Below are 23,881 nucleotides of genomic sequence, written 5' to 3' on the forward strand. Positions count from 1 at the left end.
GTGACAGCAAGAATCTTAGCAAGTGAAGCATGATTTGAATGTATTGATGAATTACTCATTTCCATCAGGCATAACAAGAGGGAGGATTATGATAGAAAAATATTAATATCCAGTCAGGGTGAAGTCAACCATTTATTGAAGAAGATTCAGCATCAGAGAAACAGCATTATCAGCATCAGAGAGCTCTGGCCTGCTGGGTGGGCCATTGGGTGGGCCAATATTTCATCTTTACCATAGATGGATACTTGGTCAAAAGAACTCTGGGGTGAAGGAACTTTTTTGGAAAGGAGATTAATCAACGAGTGCCTCGATCATGGCCGAGGGAGGAGGGCAGACGGCCTGCAACATGAGGACACCGCAGGCCGTGACGACAACAGTCCCAACCACACGACAACAGCAATGGTGACCGCAGCAGCGTCGGAGGACAACGCGACGGAGGACGCTGTGCGGGTGCGAGAGCCACTGGACGCTGGACCCCACCAGCCCAGTGGAGATCGCTGAAGCAAAGACATTAACCGCCACATGCCATAAGCCAAATGAAGATGGGAGGAACGGAGAGACGCCATGAAGACTACAACTACTATGTGTTTGATATTAAGCTGAGTAATTTATATAGGAATAATATTAGCTAAAAGTTGATATCTAAAATATGAGTCAACAAGGCATTTGCCACTAATGTGAGAATATTTGTTTTTATGGTCTACATTCTGATATTCCAACATAAGAGTTGTCGCAGCTCTGCATGGTGACTAAGGGTCAAGGAATGACTGAGTCAGATGAGAGTGGACATGCGGGCTCTTGATTTTGGAAAACAGAATTTCAAAGTACAAACAAATATGGATTCACATTTTCTAAATTCTAGCTCTCTTATATTTCAGTGTAAACAAGCAAGCCAGTTGGTAATGTTATAAAACATAACATAAGATACCAAGAACAAGTCAAGTTTGACTGAATGTAGGACTAGAAATACCTTGCATGATAGAAGGTGTTTGCCGTATATAGAACTCGGACGTGTAATACCTTAAGTCAAAGGTGTTAGCCGTGGAACGCGGACGTATAGCTATTTAACATATAGCTATCATGTGGAAATCATGAATGAATGAATGAATGAATGAATTACATAGCTATATCAACATGTAATTGTCTGAAATGTCTATTGATTTGGCACTCTATAAATATCCTGTTGTATGTAAATGAATATATTATTCATTCACAAAAGAAAAGGATGGAATGTGGTGGAAATATTTATAGAGTAACAAAAGTCTAAATCTCACAAAGCTACTCATTTAGCGGTACCTGCAGCTGTCAATCTAACAGCTGAGTTCTCTCCCCCACCTATGCTTGCTCTCTCACTCTGTCAGCAAATCTGTACCCTGGGTAACTATTTGTATGTTGTCTTTATGTTTAGAACATATCCTTATAAGACCATGTTAACATGTTAGAATAGCATCTTGGACTATAAGAGCTGTATGGTAATGGTACTAGGGAGGTCTTCTGCCCGACAGGGCAAAGCTCTAGGTCAGAGCTCTCTGATGCTGATAATGCTGTTTCTCTGATGCTGAATCTTCTTCAATAAATGGTTGACTTCACCCTGACTGGATATTAATATTTTTCTATCATAGGATGAGATGAGCAAGGACGTCATCGCCATAGCCGTGCCCGGGGCCTGGCGCTGAGATCACTGCTACTGAAGCCCTTCCACCAGCGAGGGAGCTGCAGCAGGAGGCAGTGCAGCGAGACCAGCCCTTTCAGTTCCCTCTTCCTGAGGATGCCTCTGGTCTGGCTGTCGGCAGAAGAAGGCACACTGCTGCTGCCTCTTCCTCCTCTGCCTTGCACACACCCGAGCCTTCCTCCTCTGCGGACACTTCTGCCCCGTCCAGTACCCTTGCATCTCCCCTCGCCGACTACTGTCAACTCTGCCCCGTCCCATACCCTCGCCTCCGCCCTGCCGACTACTGTCACCTCTGCCTATGACTCTGCCTCCTCCAGTGGTGCCATCTCTAAATGTTCAGCACACTCAACCTTCTACCACAGGAAGAAGAGGCAGGAAAAGGTGCAGAAGGCACGGGAGGCGGGTGCTTTTGTGAAAGACCCCCTGATCAAGGAGAGGTTTAACTGCTCCAAGTGTGGCATGCCCAAAACTAAAGAGTATGGTCACAGTATCTACAGAGGTGAGCACTACTGCTCCCGGAGTGGACACCTCTCGGTGGAGGAATGGCTGGCCGAAAAGGGGAGGGCTAATCCTAAAAGTACCTCTGCCCCGTCCCGTACCCTCGCCTCCGCCCCGCCGACTACTGTCACCTCTGCCTATGACTCTGCCTCCTCCAGTGGTGCCATCTCTAAATGTTCAGCACACTCCACCTTCTACCGTAGGAAGAAGAGGCAGGAAAAGGTGCAGAAGGCACGGGAGGCGGGTGCTTTTGTGAAAGACCGCCTGATCAAGGAGAGGTTTAACTGCTCCAAGTGTGGCATGCCCAAAACTAAAGAGTATGGTCACAGTATCTACAGAGGTGAGCACTACTGCTCCCGGAGTGGACACCTCTCGGTGGAGGAATGGCTGGCCGAAAAGAGGAGGGCTGATCCTAAAAGTACGTTTACTATTTGTGTCCATAATGTGATCCTTTTTCTGGGTTTTGTCTAAACTAGCGAAGCAATTTTCTCTGCGTTGCCTCTCATCATGAGCTACACTGCAGCGCGTACGTCCCTTTGGCAATCATAATAAGGAGATTAACTAATAATTACTCCACCAGAGTTGTGTTGTTGGTTAGTTTACCTGCTTCCCCAGCCAAAGAAATATACACACCAGTGGTGGTTTGTGGGAGTTAGTGATGTTTTCTGTATGTAAGGTTGCTGAATGATAATTACAAGTTCTTTCTACTGGCTATTTCCACAGACCACCACAAGGAGAGGTCTACAGTATCGAGAGAAATCACCTCCAAAAGATATTCAACGTTGTCTGAGGAACAGCGAGAGATGGATGAGGGACATGGATTGTCTGCTGCAAGGATGCAACCTGTAGTGAAGTTGTACAGGATAGGTATGTACTGTCTTATTTACTAGAGATGCAAGGATTGCAATACTCTTGGCCGATACATATTCCAGAATTCTTCTAATCAGGCTGACTTGCTGATACTGTTTTCTGCCGTCTTTACATCTAATCTAAGAACTATAATTAGGGAAAGCACACTTTTTAATTTATTTTAAATGTTCTTCCCACCGGTCATCACTGGTACACTTTTCTTATTTTCTGGTCTCACAGTAGTCCTGTAACTTCTTCAGCAATGCAATTTAGTCTCTCAACATCCTCAAAGACAATTGAAAGTGCAGTTTCATCGGCTCCAAATAAACTTCCAAAACCCCACTGATGCACCCAGACTGTTAGTTGTACGCAGACAGGCGAAAGAAAGCAATATCCACAGCTTCATATTTAGTTTGCATACTTTACTTTTACTTGTTCCTCAAAGTGCATATTGGTACAAACAACAGTGGCATTGTTCTCTGTCTCTGGTCACTCTGTGCTGGTAAAAACCGTTTGTCCACCCAGGTGCATGCCCGATCAAACCGATCCACACCACAAAAAGTTTTAAGAATGTCTTGGTGCCCCTTTCCCCCAGTTCTGGACATCGCTCCAATGCATGGCCATATGTAGAATACAAACGGGATGTTGTAGGGATTGTTGTTGTGTAGGAGATTCTTTTGTTCTTAAAACTTTTTGTGGTTTGGCCCTTGAACTGGAATGTAATCTGGCTCTGGAATGTCATCTGGAGTCGTATCATCTATCTTGTAGATCTCCACGGGTCTGTTGTACATCGTCGCCATGACCTGGATCTCGACGTGGGCCCCTTCGCTGTGTTTTTTCCTCATGTGCTTGATGTGAGTGTCGAAGTCCCCCTCCACAAACCCGAGGAAATCATCTTTGTTCTCCTCCAGGTAGTCCATACAGTCTTTCCTAACCACTATATGCTCCTCCTGATTCGAATACAGCTGGTCAGCGACAGCTCTGAACAGACACGCTCCGTCTCCTGTCATTTTTTTAATGACGAATCCTTTCTCCTTCAGGAGATTCTTCTTGAACGAGTGTTCCTGATTGTTGATCTCCTGATCCCTGTAACTCATCCACTCATCCTCCTGACGACTGCGCTTCTCCTTGTGCCTGCGCCCAAAGCAGCAAGGGCAGAACACTGCCAGTCCATCCTCGTCAACCAGCTTGATCTTGGAACCAAGCAGATCTTGTTTCAGCTGGTGCTCATGCTTGTCAGACTCCAACATCTCGGTTTCCAGCTTCTCTCTGGCCTCTCTGATCTTTATGTCCAACAGCTCCCTCTCCTGCTTCTCCATCTCTTCCAGTTTTTTACAATCGGACGCATACACGTTTTCCAGCTTCTCTTTGGCCTCTCTCATCTTTATGACCAACAGCTTGCTCTGCTGCTTCTTCATCTCTTCCAGATCCTCAATGGTGCCTGGCTTGGCTAAGGGTGGCGACTGCTCCCTCTTTCTGCGCCCAAAGCAGCAAGGGCAGAACACTGCCAGTCCATCCTCGTCAACCAGCTTCAAAAGATCCATGTCTTCTTGTAAAATGCACTCCGGTGTTCGCAGATGTGGGCTCTCTGGTGCTGGAGCAGCAGGCTCTGTTACAACTGGGGACTTGTCCACTGGGGGTTCTGCTAGTGCTGGTTCCTCAGTGACAACAACTGGTTCCTCTGGAACTTGTGCAGGCTCTATTTCTTCTGAGGATTTTCCTTTATCCTCCGTTTGAAAATATCTTTTAACAATTTGGTCAATCACGTCCAGACCAAGCTCTGGAGGTTCGTCAGACCACCAGTCTTGTGACATTTTGACAAGCGCTTCCGGACTGAGCTCTGGAGGATCATCTAACCACCAGTCTTCTGATATTTTGTCAATCACTTCTATGTGCCAGGCCATGCTGTCTTCTCCATAATTTGGGTTCATATTCTTGTTGCACTTGCCGTGTGACGTCATAGTAGTGCGAGCTTTTTCTTTTAACCACACACTATAAAGTGCGGTGCAGCTCACATACAGTGCAAAAAAAACGAACGGTCAAAAATAAAACGGCAGTGGCAGTGGTTAATCAAAATGCATGTCACAGATAAAAGTCCGGCAGTGACAATACAAACTAATGCAAACGGACAATAGAAAACGTGTCACCAATAAAAGTCCGACAGTGACAAATATTAAAGGATGGCAATTGACGTGGCAAACAATCACTAATAAAAGCACAGCAGTGGCAAAACAAAAATAAATAACTCCAATAGTTAACACTGTTTTCCTTCACAGCTTTCTTGTTTTGTTACATACCACTCCTAGCTGGCTTTGTGGTGCAAAAGTGATCCCGCTTGTTTGCCCATCCAATCCTTTGTTCCACTTCAAATCTCTTCCAAGTTCCAGGACACAGTTTTTACTTTGAAAGTGCTAGGTTCTTGGATCCCAATAATCGTCAAAAACCCCACTGATGCACCCAGACTGTTAGTTGTACGCAGACAGGCGAAAGAAAGCAATATCCACAGCTTCATATTTAGTTTGCATACTTTACTTTTACTTGTTCCTCAAAGTGCATATTGGTACAAACAACAGTGGCATTGTTCTCTGTCTCTGGTCACTCTGTGCTGGTAAAAACCGTTTGTCCACCCAGGTGCATGCCCTTCCCTCGTTACCCAGGCCTACTTATACCCTTTGCTGCCAGTCAATCAACTAGGCCTGGGAGAGGCGTGCCCTTGGTGTACAAACTAATTAACCAATAATATGTGAAACAAATAGAACTAATTAAGCTAAATAATGCCAAATAATCACAACTATAATAATGAAAATAATAGCAATAGTCTAACATACAAAACAGTGCAATGGCCTTTACACTCCCCCCTAATTGGGCATTATATGAACAATTACAAAAAATACATGTAAGAAGCCATAAACAAGAAAACGGTAATACATGGTATGTTCAGCAGAGCAGCGCTCTCAAACCGATCCACACCACAAAAAGTTTTAAGAATGTCTTGGTGCCCCTTTCCCCCAGTTCTGGACATCGCTCCAATGCATGGCCATATGTAGAATACAAACGGGATGTTGTAGGGATTGTTGTTGTGTAGGAGATTCTTTTGTTCTTAAAACTTTTTGTGGTTTGGCCCTTGAACTGGAATGTAATCTGGCTCTGGAATGTCATCTGGAGTCGTATCATCTATCTTGTAGATCTCCACGGGTCTGTTGTACATCGTCGCCATGACCTGGATCTCGACGTGGGCCCCTTCGCTGTGTTTTTTCCTCATGTGCTTGATGTGAGTGTCGAAGTCCCCCTCCACAAACCCGAGGAAATCATCTTTGTTCTCCTCCAGGTAGTCCATACAGTCTTTCCTAACCACTATATGCTCCTCCTGATTCGAATACAGCTGGTCAGCGACAGCTCTGAACAGACACGCTCCGTCTCCTGTCATTTTTTTAATGACGAATCCTTTCTCCTTCAGGAGATTCTTCTTGAACGAGTGTTCCTGATTGTTGATCTCCTGATCCCTGTAACTCATCCACTCATCCTCCTGACGACTGCGCTTCTCCTTGTGCCTGCGCCCAAAGCAGCAAGGGCAGAACACTGCCAGTCCATCCTCGTCAACCAGCTTGATCTTGGAACCAAGCAGATCTTGTTTCAGCTGGTGCTCATGCTTGTCAGACTCCAACATCTCGGTTTCCAGCTTCTCTCTGGCCTCTCTGATCTTTATGTCCAACAGCTCCCTCTCCTGCTTCTCCATCTCTTCCAGTTTTTTACAATCGGACGCATACACGTTTTCCAGCTTCTCTTTGGCCTCTCTCATCTTTATGACCAACAGCTCGCTCTGCTGCTTCTTCATCTCTTCCAGATCCTCAATGGTGCCTGGCTTGGCTAAGGGTGGCGACTGCTCCCTCTTTCTGCGCCCAAAGCAGCAAGGGCAGAACACTGCCAGTCCATCCTCGTCAACCAGCTTCAAAAGATCCATGTCTTCTTGTAAAATGCACTCCGGTGTTCGCAGATGTGGGCTCTCTGGTGCTGGAGCAGCAGGCTCTGTTACAACTGGGGACTTGTCCACTGGGGGTTCTGCTAGTGCTGGTTCCTCTGTGACAACAACTGGTTCCTCTGGAACTTGTGCAGGCTCTATTTCTTCTGAGGATTTTCCTTTATCCTCCGTTTGAAAATATCTTTTAACAATTTGGTCAATCACGTCCAGACCAAGCTCTGGAGGTTCGTCAGACCACCAGTCTTGTGACATTTTGACAAGCGCTTCCGGACTGAGCTCTGGAGGATCATCTAACCACCAGTCTTCTGATATTTTGTCAATCACTTCTATGTGCCAGGCCATGCTGTCTTCTCCATAATTTGGGTTCATATTCTTGTTGCACTTGCCGTGTGACGTCATAGTAGTGTGAGCTTTTTCTTTTAACCACACACTATAAAGTGCGGTGCAGCTCACATACAGTGCAAAAAAAACGAACGGTCAAAAATAAAACGGCAGTGGCAGTGGTTAATCAAAATGCATGTCACAGATAAAAGTCCGGCAGTGACAATACAAACTAATGCAAACGGACAATAGAAAACGTGTCACCAATAAAAGTCCGACAGTGACAAATATTAAAGGATGGCAATTGACGTGGCAAACGATCACTAATAAAAGCACAGCAGTGGCAAAACAAAAATAAATAACTCCAATAGTTAACACTGTTTTCCTTCACAGCTTTCTTGTTTTGTTACATACCACTCCTAGCTGGCTTTGTGGTGCAAAAGTGATCCCGCTTGTTTGCCCATCCAATCCTTTGTTCCACTTCAAATCTCTTCCAAGTTCCAGGACACAGTTTTTACTTTGAAAGTGCTAGGTTCTTGGATCCCAATAATCGTCAAAAACCCCACTGATGCACCCAGACTGTTAGTTGTACGCAGACAGGCGAAATAAAGCAATATCCACAGCTTCATATTTAGTTTGCATACTTTACTTTTACTTGTTCCTCAAAGTGCATATTGGTACAAACAACAGTGGCATTGTTCTCTGTCTCTGGTCACTCTGTGCTGGTAAAAACCGTTTGTCCACCCAGGTGCATGCCCTTCCCTCGTTACCCAGGCCTACTTATACCCTTTGCTGCCAGTCAATCAACTAGGCCTGGGAGAGGCGTGCCCTTGGTGTACAAACTAATTAACCAATAATATGTGAAACAAATAGAACTAATTAAGCTAAAATATGCCAAATAATCACAACTATAATAATGAAAATAATAGCAATAGTCTAACATACAAAACAGTGCAATGGCCTTTACAACAATAGTATTATACTTTACTTACTGCTTCTCCCGCTACGTATAGAAATTATTTTTCCGTGACATCGCTGGCTATACTTGCATCGTAAACTCAGGTTCGATGGAGGTTGAAACTGTGTTATCCTGTTACAGTTCTTCCAACTTAACTTCTGACACCATGTTTATATTGATGAGGCATCACAACTTTAAATGGGAGGCTCTCTCCATTCCGACATGTCGCCACTCCGAAATGTACTTCTTATTGTCGGAGTGGCGACACTCCCATGGGGGTTAGGTTTAGGGTGAGGGTTAGAGATAGGGTTAGTGTCGGAATGGAGACATGTCGGAAAGGAGACATGTCGGAGTGGAGAGATGCACTCACTTTAAATATATAGGTGACTTTACTTTGTATCAGCAGCTCCATACAACAAATACAAGTCAGTAATACCTCTTATTACACACTACTTAATAAATTAGTTAACAAAACAAAGTATTTCCTAGCTTACAGTAGTGAAAGTATTCCACAAGTGCTGCATTGGGTGTCTGTCGAGCACAATGTCGCCTCGAAAAACAAGGAAGTGTTTATTTTAGCTGTTAATGACACTGTGTGTTTGTTGCGACCGTTAGGTCGCAGTTACTTACACTTAGCCTATACTGGCTGTGAGTGCCTCCGTCCCTCCGTCTGTCATGTCACTCGTCACACGTCACACTTTCCCCCTACTCATATCTCCGCCACCGTTGCCCCGATCCATGCCAAACTTAGCACACACACTCCTCGGCTGCTAAAGCCCCACCCCTCATTTCTCACATGTCCCACTTCTAGCGCCACCATGAGGCCGATTCTTGCAAGACACTTTTTTGGACACTGCTCCTACAGATTTTGCCCTAAAATCACCAAAACCGGTACACAGTATCTCTACAGTCATGTCATCAACATGCATCTGTCCCATCTAGCGCCACCATCTGGACGATTTTTGAAAAACACATTTTTGGACACTGCTCCTACAGATTTTGCCCTAAAATCACGCAAACCGGTACACAGCATCTCTACACAGTCATGTCATCAAAATGCATTTGTCCCATATAGCGCCACCATCTGGCTGTTTTTTGAAAAACACATTTTTGGACACTGCTCCTACATATTTTGCGCTAAAATCATGCAAACCGGTACACAGTATCTCTACAGTCATGTCATCAAAATGCATCTGTCCCATCCAGCGCCACCATCTGGACGATTTTTGAAAAACACATTTTTGGCCTATTTGTGTATTCAAATAGATAAGATAGATAAGCGATGGTCGCTAATCTCCCGATTTGGGAGTCTTACTGGTTTACATGGTGTCAACTTATGTCAGATACTGCATAAAATTCCCGCAGTGCAGCCAGGTGCTCTGAGCCTTTGATTGCGACCATCAGGTCTAACCTCCACCGCCTGTCTGTCCGTCAGTCATTCCGTCTTGTCATGTCACATCACACTTTTGCCCTACTCATATCTCCGCCATCGTTGCCCCTATCCATGTGAAATTTCCACACACACTCCTTGTCTGCCAATCCACAACCTCCACCCTTCCAGGGAGCCCCGCAGCTCCAGGGACCCCCGCCAAAAAGCAAAAAAAAAAAACGACCAAATGACATCGTTGCCCCTATCCATGTGAAATTTTCCACACACAATCCTTGTCTGCCAATCCACAACCTCCAACCTTCCAGGGACCCCCGCAGCTCCAGGGACCCCCGGGACCCCCGCCAAAAAGCAAATTGTTGGAGTCAACAGTCTGGCCACATGAGACTAGAGCTGTCAGTTTCCCTCTAAAATCCCATTCGAATTTCATTCATTTATTTTTATACATTTTCGAAAATAGTCGAATAGTTTATATAATATATCATTATATTAATGTATAGTCGTACAATAAAAAACACATAATATGTGCGCAAAACTGCGCATATTCAGATGCTATAACAGGCTGGGAAAAAGGCTAAGCTACAAGCCCTCACCATGTTGCATCATCGACCTGTTGTGAGCTTGTAGATCTGCGGAGGCGTGGCTGGCAGCTATCTGACACAGCTGCGTGTCTGTCCAGTCCAGCGTAGCAGAACCAGTGCGACGACACAGAGAGATGGGAGCAGAGGGGACCCTATTTATGTTCCCCAGGTTCTATGTTCCCATTTACCCCCCCCCCCCCCCCCCCCCTTTCAAAAAAAAAAAGTTCTATGTTCCCCGCTTACCCAAAAAAGGTCCTATGTTCCCCAGGTTCTATGTTCCCCACTTACCCCCACAAAAAGGTTCTATGTTCCCCGCTCAACTTAAAAAAGGTTCTATGTTCCCCACTCATCCAAAAATGCAGTAATCATTCATGTTTAATTATTAATAACAACTAGTTATTAATAAGTATTAATAACTAGTATTCAAAATTATGAATACTAGTGGGACAGGGCCACTAGGGACATCTGAGCACTATATGAGTGGGCACCTGGACATCTGGACAATAGGGACATGTGGGCATTAGGACGAGTGGACACATAGATGAGTGGGCACATCTGGGCACCTGGGCACCTAAACCAGTAAGACTCCCTAATCGGGAGATAAGCGACCGTTGGTCGCTTATCTCCTGTCACACTGCTGACATCAGTATGACATCACACCGTACACAAATGACCCTTATATAAGACCGGCATTATCTACCGACAGATTAGTAACAAGATGTCAAAATCATTGAAGGTTTACCCTACTAACCAACTGTTTACCATAGCAACCATGTTTTTTACCTTAGCAACCAACTGTTTACCCTAGCAACCAACTTTTTACCACAGCAACCATGTTTTTTTTACCCTAGCAACCAACTGTTTACCCTAGCAACCAATTGTTTACCATAGCAACCATGTTTTCTTACCCTAGCAACCAACTGTTTACCCTAGCAACCAACTGTTTACCATAGCAACCATGTTTTTTACAGGGCCTGGGATTGATGACATCAGAAATCTCCATATATGGGCATGAAAGGGATTTTGTTTCTGGAAATATGTCTGTGGGGTGCCACATTTGGAATAAAACACTTACATCACACATCTGGATATCCATACAGCCCATCTAGTTTGCCTGTGTCCATTTATGCCCATATATCTGATGACATTGGGACAATGATCTCCATATATGGGCATAAAACTTATGTTAATTAGTAAAGCCTGGGGATCTCCATATATGGGCATGAGGGGTACCCTAAAAGGGCATCATCTGGGAATAGCAAATATAGTTATCCTAGAAAGTGAAAATCTTACATCAAAGGCCATAACTACCTACCTACCACCATACTGCATTCCTCATTAAACTACCTACCAGTAAGATGCCTAAGGGAGAAAAGCAAAGGGCGAGGTTGCACCATTTCTTGGTCTTCTGGCCAGTGATGTATATCGGACCATTTAACCATATATGGAGACATCTGGTACCCAAAGATATTCACAGATATGGGCTTAATATTGATGACATAAGGGATCTCCATATATGGGCGTAAAAGGGATTTGGTTCCCCTGGCATCACAGGGATCTCCATATATGGGCATAAAATGGATTTGGTTACCCTGGCAACACGGGGATCTCCATATCTCCATATATGGGCATAAAAGGGATTTGGTTCCCCTGGCATCACAGGGATCTCCATATATGGGCATAAAAGGGATTTGGTTCCCCTGACATTACAGTGATGTCAGTGGCTGGTTCTACAGAGGGGATCTCCATTTATGGGCATAAAAGGGAATGTATGTATGATGATGTCAGATATCATAGACGTCATAGGACTTTCACATAACGAATAACTGAGTAAGCATGTAAACCCGTAAAATCTATATTTGGGCATGGCTGATTTATGACCTCATCATGATGACACGAGCAAACACAGCTGAATTGTATAAATGATCAGTGCAGAAACCAACAGAAGTATTTGACCAAGACTCTTCGATTTAAACATCAACAAAGGTGTGACGTTTGTTGATTGTCACGTGTGACGTGTGACGGACGGACGGCCGGTGGAGGTTTTCATAGTAAACTGCTCCCTGACGGTCGCAATTAGGATTGCCCACATACATCCCATTAGTCAGAATCTGTTTGATGTTAACCTTGTGAAAAACACTATGCCTAAACCTAATCTCAGTAAAACTATGCCTAAACCTAAACCTAACCTCAGTAAAACTATGCCTAAACCTAACCCTAACCTCAGTAAAACTATGCCTAAACCTAGCCGTAAAACCTAACCCTAACTAAATTCGAACTAATGAGATGTAGGACTAATGAGATGTAGGACTTATGGGCAGTCCCCGCCCTTATGGGCAGTCCCCGACCACATGTTCTTAGTGACCACCATTTCCTGCATTTGAGTTGGGAACACATACCTTTTTTTTTTGGTGGGGAACATACAGTAGATCCTTTTTTGGTTGAGAGGGGAACATAGAACCTTTTTGTGGGGAGGGTGGGTGGGGAACATAGAACCTGGGGAACATAGAACCTTGTTGGGGGGAAGTGGGGAACATAGAACCTGGGGAACATAGGGTGGACCCCGAGCAGGGAATAGAAGCAAGCTCTCCTCTACTACGGACAAATAGCCCACGTTAAACTTTTTGGATGTTGTCATAAATGTCTTAAACGTTACTTACTTTCAAGTGAAGCTTATGGGGAAACAGCAGGAGAAACAGCTAATAGCAAACCAGCTAATACTATGAAGAAAGGGAGAAAGCAGTCTTCTCCGGACTGCAGGCTTTAACAGCGGTGCCGGGTGTCGCACACACACAGTGCATGCATTCATGTGGGGATTTGGCTATGGCACCTGTTTCTGTGTGTGCACTGCAGTGCGTGCCATGCACTGAAACTTTATTGTTGATCATTTGTGACTTGATAAAAGTATTTATTTTTGCAATGGGAAAAAAACTTTTTTTTCTTTTTTTTAACATCCGAATAGTAAATTAAGTATTCGACTCTAATCCATTTCTTTAACTCATTGACTGCCACCATTAAAAGTGAACTATCAAGCTAGGTTGCCAAGCATTTCTTGATTTCTTACCATGTTTACCATTTTTTTTTTTTATTCTGTCTAATGATGACTATGTCATGCCATGGCCCAGATGAAAGCGGATAACTTCTAGTTTCCACAGAAAAAATAATTATGTTTTTATCATGTACACTTCTTTAGTTATAGCCATTTGAAAACCCTTGTTTCACCAAAACCAAGCCCTCTCAGAATAACAACTGGAGAAAAATACGTTTTTGTGAATGGTCTCTTTTCAAGCAAACAACTAATTTTTTTTACTCACAGCTCTTTATTTATTACATGAGATGCTTACTTTATGATCTGAAACAAAAACAATATTTTCTTACAGTGTAATGGGCACATTGTCTGTCCGTCCGTCACACGTCACACTTTTGCACGTCACATCGTATCTCCGCAACCGTTGCCCCGATCCATGCCAAATTTTGCACACACACTCCTTGCCTGCCAAACTACAACCTCCACCCATCAATTCTCACATGCCCCTCTTCTAGCGCCACCTTGAGGCCGATTCTTGCAAAACACATTTTTGGACACTGCTCCTACAAATTTTGCCCTAAAATCACGCAAATCGGTACATACTTGCTCTACACTGATGTCATCAACATGGAGCTCTCATTTAGCGCCACCTTCAGGCCAATTTTTCAAAACACATTTTTGGACACTACTCCTACAGATTTTGCCCTAAAATCACGCAAATCGCTACACAGTATGTCTACACTCATGTCATCAAAATGGATCTGTCCCATATAGCGCCACCATCAGGCCGATTTTTTCAAACACATTTTTGGACACTGCTCCTATAGAATTTGCCCTAAAATCACGCAAATCGGTACACAGTATGTCTACACTCATGTCATCAAAATGTGTCTGTCTATCATCGACGTCGAGCACCGCTTGCATGCTCATAGTCAATCTCTGCGTGGTACCGTTCGAAACAAAGCCTCCTGTGCAAAGGCACAAGACACAGAGGGCAGTAGAATGAGGTCTCACTCCTTTTCTTGTGTATTTTGCTGCAGATGTAGCAGACCCTTGTAGGGTTTCTCCTTCGTGGTCTGGGCGGTATCTTTTCAGGGACATGGGCTGACCTCCTCACAGTCCGAGAATCGGGCCAGAGGGGTTGGGTGGGTCGCGGGGTGCACCAGGCTTCGACAATGGCTTCGGTGAAGCTCAAGCCAACACAAACACATCAACAACACAGCAACACCTCCCAGATGAAAGCATTGACAAATCAACACTCAAAATGTTATAAAAATTTCAACATGAACTTACCTCAGTGTGATGAGGAGAGCGTTGGTGTAACACACACACAGAGAGAGAGAGACAGATAATTCCAGTGCCGTTTAGTGTCAGTAGATCAGTAATCCTATAGTTTCATTTGTGTAGTTTTCTTTTTCTTTTTTCGTTGTTTGTGAGCGGGTTTCATGCCCTCACCGCGGAAGCCTAAGGCCCCGGCCGGGCACAGCAAGCGCCCGACGGCTAGCCATGGTTCACCGGTCGCCTCTAGTTCTGGTTCCTGTCGCGAACCAGCCCGATCCTGCCCTGGACGCGGGCGAGGTAGAGGGGCTAGAGGGCCTCCATCGAACCCCGTTCCTGGTCAGACCACCATGGATGCCTTTCTAATCGCCAATTTGCCCCGTCCGGAGACGGATACGGAGTACGAGACGGAGGAAGAAGAGGCGGCACCAAAATCAAATGATGTGTACAGGTCCGTGTCCGAGGACTTCTCCGATGCAGATGATGTCATCGGCAGCACTGGTGATGGAAGTGCTTCCATCACCAGTGCTTCTCTGTCAGGCACTGGGACACAGAGACCTTCAAGCAAAGGAACAGGCAAAGGTAAGATAAAAATAATGATATTTTATATATATGTGTGTATATATATATATATATATATATATATATATATATATATATATATATACACACATATATATACACACATATATATATATATATATATATATATACACACATATATATATATATATACACACATATATATATAAAATATCATTATTTTTATCTTACCTTTGCCTGTTCCTTTGCTTGAAGGTCTCTGTGTCCCAGTGCCTGACAGAGAAGCACTTCCTTGATCAGCTTCTGAAAACGCATACCAAAATAAAATAAATTATTTACTCCTCAAATTGAATGAAAAGTTCTGTTTCCATGTGTGTGTGTGTGTGTGTGTGTGTGTGTGTGTGTGTGTGTGTGTGTGTGTGTGTGTGTGTGTGTGTGTGTGTGTGTGCACGCGCGCAATGTGTGCTGCATGTGCACAACTTACGCGCATAGAAAGAGTCATCTTTGCTCTCTCCGGGGGGTGCCACTCAAAATCACCAGTGCTGCCGATGACATCATCTGCATCGGAGAGGAGAAGTCCTCGGACACGGACCTGTACACATCATTTGATTGAGTGAATAATTTAGCGAAAGTTAGCTCAGGAAAGTAGGCTACAAAGTGATGCGCTGTGAACTTGCACTGACTGCTATCTGCTGTTTTTGAATGGATCAATGATATGGATTAGGATAATACATACATCTCACTCTGGGACTGGGAGAGATAGTGTGTCTCGATATTATCTCTCGGCGACATGGGCATGGCAGAACGTTCTTCGCGTGGCCTCAATCCGGGACGGCGAGCCACCGATTCCGGCGTGAGGAGTGCGGGCAGTGGAGCCGTGTCTGCCCGCGGTGTGTGTTGTTGGGACGGCGACGCCGCCTCTTCTTCCTCCGTCTCGTACTCCGTATCCGTCTCCGGACGGGGCAAATTGGCGATTAGAAAGGAATCCATGGTGGTCTGACCAGGACCGGGGTTCGATGGAGGCCCTCTAGCCCCTCTACCTCGCCCGCGTCCAGGGCAGGATCGGGCTGGTTCGCAACGGGAACCAGAACCAGAGGCGACCGGCGAACCATGGCTAGCCGTCGGGCGCTTGCTGCGCCCGGCCGGGGCCTTAGGCTTCCGCGGTGTGGGCATGAAACCCGCTCACAAACAACGAAAAAAGAAAACTACACGAATGAAACTATAGGATTACTGATCTACTGGACACTAAACGTCACTGGAATTATCTGTCTCTCTCTCTGTATGTGTGTGTTACACCAACGCTCTCCTCCTCACACTGAGGTAAGTTCATGTTGAAACTTTTATAACATTTTGAGTGTTGATTTGTGAATGCTTTCATCGGGGAGGTGTTGCTGTGTTGTTGATGTGTTTGTGTTGGCTTGTTTTGGCATAGAGAGGCCTGAGAGGCCGGGCGGTTGCTACGAGGCTCTGATGTAGCCATTGTTGTCTTGCTGTTTTGGTAAACTTTTGTTGTAGAGACTTTGAACTTTTTTTGTGTGTATATGGAGCTGTGTGTGGGTTAGGGTGACCCAGTGCAGCAAGTCACAGCTTTTCAAGTGAAAATGTTTTTGATTCATGCAGAATCGTCTGCTTGAAGATCTGCTTGTTTTGTTTTCATTGTCTGACACCACCACTGCTGCGGCCGCGCCGCACTGTGTCGGCGGAGCCGTGTCCTGATAAATGAGTTCACTTTGGGTTCATGGGGAGGTTGATTTCTCCTTTGTTTTCGAACAAGCTGACTTTGATGTGTGATTTTTAACCACCCTTTTATCATAGCAACATGACATTTTGTCACAGGCTAGGGGAAAGTGTACTTTTGCATAAACCTTGAAAACAGCCCCAACTCGTGAAACTCGGGCGTCGCAGCCTCAGACAATGGGAATAACTCGGGGAACTCGTGGCGGCGCAGTCAATGAGTTAATATTCGAATTGTAGTCAAAAAACAAATTTCATTCTGACAGCTCTACATGAGACTAAGAGCTCATTAACTCTGGGGAAGTGGTAACCTGGTTCCCAAGGGGCCGTTCTGCCTCCTGAAGATTCATATGTTGGAGAGTTGGGCTCAGGACATTTTGCCTTTAGCGTCTAAACATATTACTGTTATTCTTGACACCACTGGGTCTCTACTCTCAGCCATTAAAGTCGTTATGCTATTGCTTCATTTCAGAACAGTCTATGGAGTCCAGACTGCAGGTGAAGATGAACTCTCCAGACTCCGCCAGGGACATTTCTATTAAACTAGAGGAACATGAGGACATTTCTGTTAAACAGGAAGAATCTGAAGACCAACCACATCTCAGTAAGTTGCATGTGCTCTCCCTTTCCTCCATATTTTCTGTTCTGTGAGAACAATGTGAAGTATGTCTTCCTTTGCAGTAGAAGTGTTTTGTGGTCACCACCTATAGGTGGCAGTGTGACCTAGAATAACAGATTGATTACGAAAAAGAAAGTGTAAAAGCGATAGGCTTATGGGCTCCACTCTATGCTATGAGGGCTGCTGGGTTCTGCTGAGGAAACTGGATAAGGGCATTGCTGCCGAATAGAACCCGTCGACAGTCATTTGGGATCAATATAAGTAGGAAAATGAGCCTAGATGTTATTTAGTCTGGAGTTGTCCTTTAACACACGGGTGACTAACAGGTATTTTTGACCGATTTTGAGATTGACTTTTCCTAAATACTCGACATATGTTCTCGTTTTTTTCCCCCTTCTGAAACGTTTCCTAAGTATGAAATAATATACCATTATACCACTCTGACTGTTAGTTATCGGTCATAAATAAAGACAGGTCTCATCCGTTCCTCCCCCTCCCAGAAGCAAGAAGAGAATTTCACACCTTTTGCGCTCCCCATTTGAGAGGTCAATTGAAATGCTAATTCACATTTGGATGACAGGGGAGGAGGTGTTGCTCTTCTGGGCCAAAAGGGAGAGAATTTACCTGTCAATTTGACTGATAAATGCAGTCAGAGTGGAAGTGATTTTTCTTCAGTCACCCGAGTGTTAAAATCTTCATTTCAGATCAGTCCAGACTGGAGCATAAGATGAACTCTCCAGACTCAGCCAGGGACATTTCTATTAAGCAGGAGGAACCTGAAGACCATCCACTCGGTAAGTTTCACCTGATCTTTCTTTCTGTCATTGTTATGTTGTAGAACTGTCATAACATCTCATTTTCACTGTATAATAACCATTGCAAAAATATCTTGAGAATGATAATAATCATGCAAACTATTACTAAAATGTCTCTATCATTAAAATATATCTCAAAATTAATTGTTAAACTAGTTTGTCTCGTTAAAATAACCAAAATCACATCTCCTTTGTGCGAATGCAATACTAAAGACTGCACTATATTTTACAGACAGATGCTGATAAACAGACCTATGTCTAGACGTACAGAGCCACAGCATAAAAATCATTTACACACAATTTAAACTTTGACCCGACTTGTACAGTACCGTATGCAAATACAAACTCTGTTCTATGCTGTATGATTTGCCCAAAGGCCAAGCCTGCAAAGACAACACGCTATCCCTTCCAGACGCATAGCCAGAGACGTTTTGGGTGTTTTTGCATACCTGAGTGTACAAAATGGAACCAAATGGTCCCTTACATGTCCATTTGGTTCCAGTTGTACACTCTGGAGTTAAATGAATACAAGCTAATGAATGCTGCAGGGGTCCCTGAGTACATTTTATATCTGTTGTTATTTAGGAGGCAGCAAACAAGCCCCCAAAACAGTATTTGAGCAAACACATTGGGTCCCTGGGCAGTAAGTAGGCTACATCTGCCAGCTGGGAAGGTGGAAAAACACAGCATTGTGGCTTTGAGTGCTTTTCACAGCTTGATTGTAATGAACTATATTTTAGTCATGAAATAGAACTTTGAGTTGCTGAATCTTTATTATATTCCCAAATACAACTGCAAGATTAACACTTGATACAAATTGTCTGCTGTTTTCATATGTTAAGTGATTGACAGCTTGAAGAGGCAACCATTTTTACCTTGAAAATATACACTTTTGTCCCATCGCAAAACCCATCGTTCCGTGCTAAAATGTTTTAGCTAAACACGCTACAAAGTGAAATATAGGAGCGGTTTGCACCGCTCAAAAATATATGCTATTTTATCATGAACAATAGTGAACAATAATTATATGAAGATAGGTTGAAAAGTGGTGAAGTCGTCCTTTAAGTAGGTGATACACCAATTTATACATTGAACATGGAGGATGGAATATGTTTACAGTATTTACACTTCAGGAATCCAGTGTTCACTATTGTTATTTTTCTGCTCCTAGACATCCTGCACATGGTTGTGTGTAAAGAGGAGGATCCTCCTGAACAGGAGAGGAGCTCCAGTCTGCTCCAGGAGGAACCAGAGCCTCCACACATTAAAGAGGAACAGGAGGAACCAGAGCCTCCACACATTAAAGAGGAACAGGAGGAACCAGAGCCTCCACACATTAAAGAGGAACAGGAAGAACCAGAGCCTCCACACATTAAAGAGGAACAGGAGGAACCAGAGCCTCCACACATTAAGGAGGAACAGGAAGAACCAGAGCCTCCACACATTAAAGAGGACCAGGAGGAGATACTTCAAACATCAGAGGAGCTTTCTCTATTGGCTACTATGAAGCTTGCAGTGGTGGTCCTTCACAAACTCCCTCTGAACATGGTTCACCAGCCTCCACACATTAAAGAGGAACAGGAGGAACCAGAGCCTCCACACATTAAAGAGGAACAGGAGAAAATACTTCAAAGACCAGAGGAGCCTGATGGTTCAACGTCGACATTACCAGCAGTGAAAAGTGAGGCCGACGATGAAGACGTCTCTTCGCACTGTGCTGGAGTTGAAGTGGAGCTTGAATCTGACTCTGAAGTCACTGAAGACAGTGACGATTGGGAGAAGACCAGAGGAGGTCAGTCAGTGTTAAAAACTAGGGATGTCCCGGTCACGTTTTTTTGCTTCCGATCGATTTGATTTTGATTATCTGCCGATACCAATTTTTCCCAATCCGATCTTTTGGAAATGTATTAAGGAAAAATAAAAGAAAGAACGCATTCAAGTTGTTCCTTAAGTTATTTTATTGTATTTAAAAACAGTATCTACACTATCCAACATGCATATAGATTATTTTGTTCACTTAGTACAGCATTGGATCAAAACAAAACGAAAATAAATCTAATCAGCTTATACCTTTCATAAAATTCCAATCTTTTGAAAATGACGTGATCGGGCCCGATCTCCGATCTCCGGATCCTGTCCCCGTAACAGGGACTGGACTTACATGTGTGGGGAAAAGAAACTGGGAGTTGGAATAAAAGGGGTTGATGACAAATATAATTAAATCAGAAATATTAACAGGGAAGCCGTAATTGTTCCTCATTTTATATTTACTAGTTTTTAACCTGCCTGTCCCCTTCTCTCTTCCTCTCTCTCTCCCCTCTGTCCCTACTTCTCTCTCTCTCTCTCTCTCTCTCTCTCTCTCTCTCTCTCTCTCTCTCTCTCTCTCTCTCTCTCTCTCTCTCTCTCTCAGGAGACACTGAGAAAAACCTGTTAACTGTAAACATTGTGACAAGAGTTTCAGTTATTCATCTTGCCTGAAGAGACACCAGCGTGTCCACACTGGAGAAAAACCTTTTAAATGTAAATATTGTGACAAGAGTTTCAATAACTCATCTACACTGAAAAGCCACCAGCATGTTCACACTGGAGAAAAACCTTTTCACTGTGAACATTGTGACAAGAGTTTCAGTGACTCAGGTAACCTGAAGAACCACCAACGTGTCCACACTGGAGAAAAACCTTACCACTGTGAACATTGTGATAAGAGTTTCAGTTTTTCAAGTCACCTGAAGAGACACCAGCATATTCACACTGGAGCAAAAACATTTCATTGTGAACATTGTGACAATAGTTTCAATCAGTCATCTAACCTGAAGAGCCACCAACGTGTTCACACTGGAGAAAAACCTTTTCACTGTAAAGATTGTGACAAGAGTTTCAGTGAGTCAAGTAAACTGAAGATACACCAGCGTACCCACACTGGAGAAAAACCTTTTAACTGTAAACATTGTGACAAGAGTTTCAATCATTCATCTAGCCTGAAGATACACCAGCGTACCCACACTGGAGAAAAACCTTTTAACTGTAAACATTGTGACAAGAGTTTCAATCATTCATCTAGCCTGAAGAGACACCAGCGTACCCACACTGGAGAAAAACCTTTTAACTGTGACAAGAGTTTCAGTGAGTCAAGTAAACTGAAGATACACCAGCGTACCCACACCGGAGAAAAACCTTTTAACTGTAAACATTGTGACAAGAGTTTCAATCATTCATCTAGCCTGAAGATACACCAGCGTACCCACACTGAAGAAAAACCTTTTAACTGTAAACATTGTGACAAGAGTTTCAATCGTTCATCTAGCCTGAAGAGACACCAGCGTACCCACACTGGAGAAAAACCTTTTAACTGTAAACATTGTGACAAGAGTTTCAATCGTTCATCTAGCCTGAAGATACACCAGCGTACCCACACTGGAGAAAAACCTTTTAACTGTAAACATTGTGACAAGAGTTTCAATCGTTCATCTAGCTTGAAGAGACACCAGCGTACCCACACTGGAGAAAAACCTTTTAACTGTAAACACTGTGACAAGAGTTTCAATCATTTATCTAATCTGAGGCGCCACCAGCGTGTCTGTCCAGAGTTGAGAAAAACCTTATTGACGTCACCAGTGTAACACGTTTTTCAGTCTGTCAAGTAGTCTGAAGGCACACCAGTATATCCATCCACATAACACAGGAGGAAAACAAATCCAGTGTACAGTACACGTTGTGACACAAGTGTCAGTTGTTGTAGTAATTTAAAATGACACCAGTGGTGAAAGTGAGCCGTTAAAACATTTTGGGGCGGAACGGCGTTCCGTTAAGAAGAGGAGAAGCCAGCTGTCAAAATCCCATGTTAAATAACCAGCCACAAACGCACGTCCAGGAAGAAAACAATAGCCTATACTAAAGTCAGATTAACATACAGTAGCCTACACAAGTGTTACTAGTTATATCTTCTGATGAAGTGCTTCTATATTATTCCCGTGGGTTTGTGTAGGTCAGTGTGATCCAGTCTGTTTGCGTTTCAGTGTTTGTTTGACACGGAGCCGGTAGAGGTGGGACGTTCGCGAACGAATCGAGTCTTTTGAACGGCTCTTTGAAATGAACGATAGGATTCGGTTCACAGTAGGGAGCCGTTCCTTTCTAATGAACAGTGGTGGGAAAAGTACTCAATTTCTTTACATAAGTAGAAATATCAATACTGCAATCAAGTAGAAGTTTGGAATGTTAATGTAGGCTACTTGAGTAGAAGTATCATAATGTAGGCCTACGTCTTTTGAACGGCTCTTTGAAAGGAACGGATCCCAGAGATCCGGCTCACTTCAAAGAGCCATAAATCCCATCTCTAGGAGGACTCGTGTCTGTGCCTGCATGCGGACATAAATGCAGAATAGACCAAAATGATTCTATTCTGCATCTGGGAATGGGAGAAGTAGTGGAGTAGAATTAAAAGTATTGGAAATACTCCAGTAAAGTAGGCTAGGCTATACTTAAAACCTGTACTTAAATACAGTACTTTAGTAAATGTACTTAGTTACTTTAGATAACTGTTTTAGACGGCACCCGGGAGCAGGTTGGGTTAGCGCCCCAGCATGTGTCTTCCGTGAGGAAGAAGCCCAACAAATCCACGGTGAGGCCTTTAGGAGGGCCATTCAACTGCAGCAGCTGAATGGAATGTTTGGATTGGGGTCTGGTGCAACGCACAGGTTCTGAACCTGGTGAGAGCAGGGGAGGACCTGGTGAGATGTAGGAGGAGCCCGGCCAGGAGTCAACCCATAGAGCCTAGTTCTTCCACGCGCCAGAATGTTACCCCCAATCCCGGCAGAGTAGTTCCGGTGCAGCACATTGAGTGACCCTGTCTTTCCCTAATAGGACTGATCGTGGATAGCTACTGGGACGTAAGTCGGGACTTGATCAACCCCGGCTGGGTCACCTGGGCGAGGGTGTATGATGTTGCGAGACCCGAAACACCCGTCGACCCCAGGCTACATCACTGATGATACGTCCCAGTTGCATCCTTGTGATGTTTTTTACACTTTATAATAATATTAATTATAATAATCATAATCTATTATACATATTTTATGTCACATACAAGAAATGTAAAATAAATGAATACAAACAAATAAATAATTTCTAGAAGCCTATATAATTTCCCTGAATTGGTGATTATGTATCCTTGTGTAGAGGAAAATAATAAAACATAAGGGAATGGATCATAGTCATTGGGAAAGTGATGTAAAATACTATTTCCAGTCTGGCCAGATAGATTTTTAGCAGGAGACTCCTGATTGTCTCCACCAGGCCGAAAGGCATGGCCGAGACATTTTGCACCCTGGCTGTGCAAACACACTCCCTGGATGCCAGAGCACCTCTACCTCAAATGTTTCATATAATATGAATATAAATATTTTCATATGTGTGTGTGTGTGTGTGTGTGTGTGTGTGTGTGTGCTTGCGTGCGTGCGTGCGTGCCAGAGTGAGTGTGTCATTCATGATGTAAAATCAAATGTTCTGCTACCATGTCTTCGCTGGTCTCTGTCCATCCATCTGACCAGCAAACACCAGCTGAAGCTGGTCTAATGGATGGTCAGATGTTTTTTAGACCAGCAAAGACCAGCTGATAGCTGG

General features: G+C 43.9%; 1 protein-coding gene across 1 annotated transcript; it reads left to right on the forward strand.

Moving 5' to 3' along the window:
• Nucleotides 1-313: 313 nt before the first annotated feature.
• Nucleotides 314-19,623, forward strand: LOC308280938 (uncharacterized protein; the record flags this gene model as incomplete). Its single annotated transcript, XM_080755237.1, has 5 exons — nt 314-402; nt 1,654-2,588; nt 2,894-3,037; nt 17,301-17,432; nt 19,434-19,623. Coding segments are annotated over 5 exons (1,490 nt in total), but the record flags the coding sequence as incomplete, so codon positions are not given.
• Nucleotides 19,624-23,881: the final 4,258 nt, after the last annotated feature.

The sequence above is a fragment of the Nannobrachium achirus genome (genome assembly GCF_963921795.1).
Source record: "Nannobrachium achirus genome assembly, contig: SCAFFOLD_530, whole genome shotgun sequence".
NCBI classification, from domain to species: Eukaryota; Metazoa; Chordata; class Actinopteri; order Myctophiformes; family Myctophidae; genus Nannobrachium; species Nannobrachium achirus.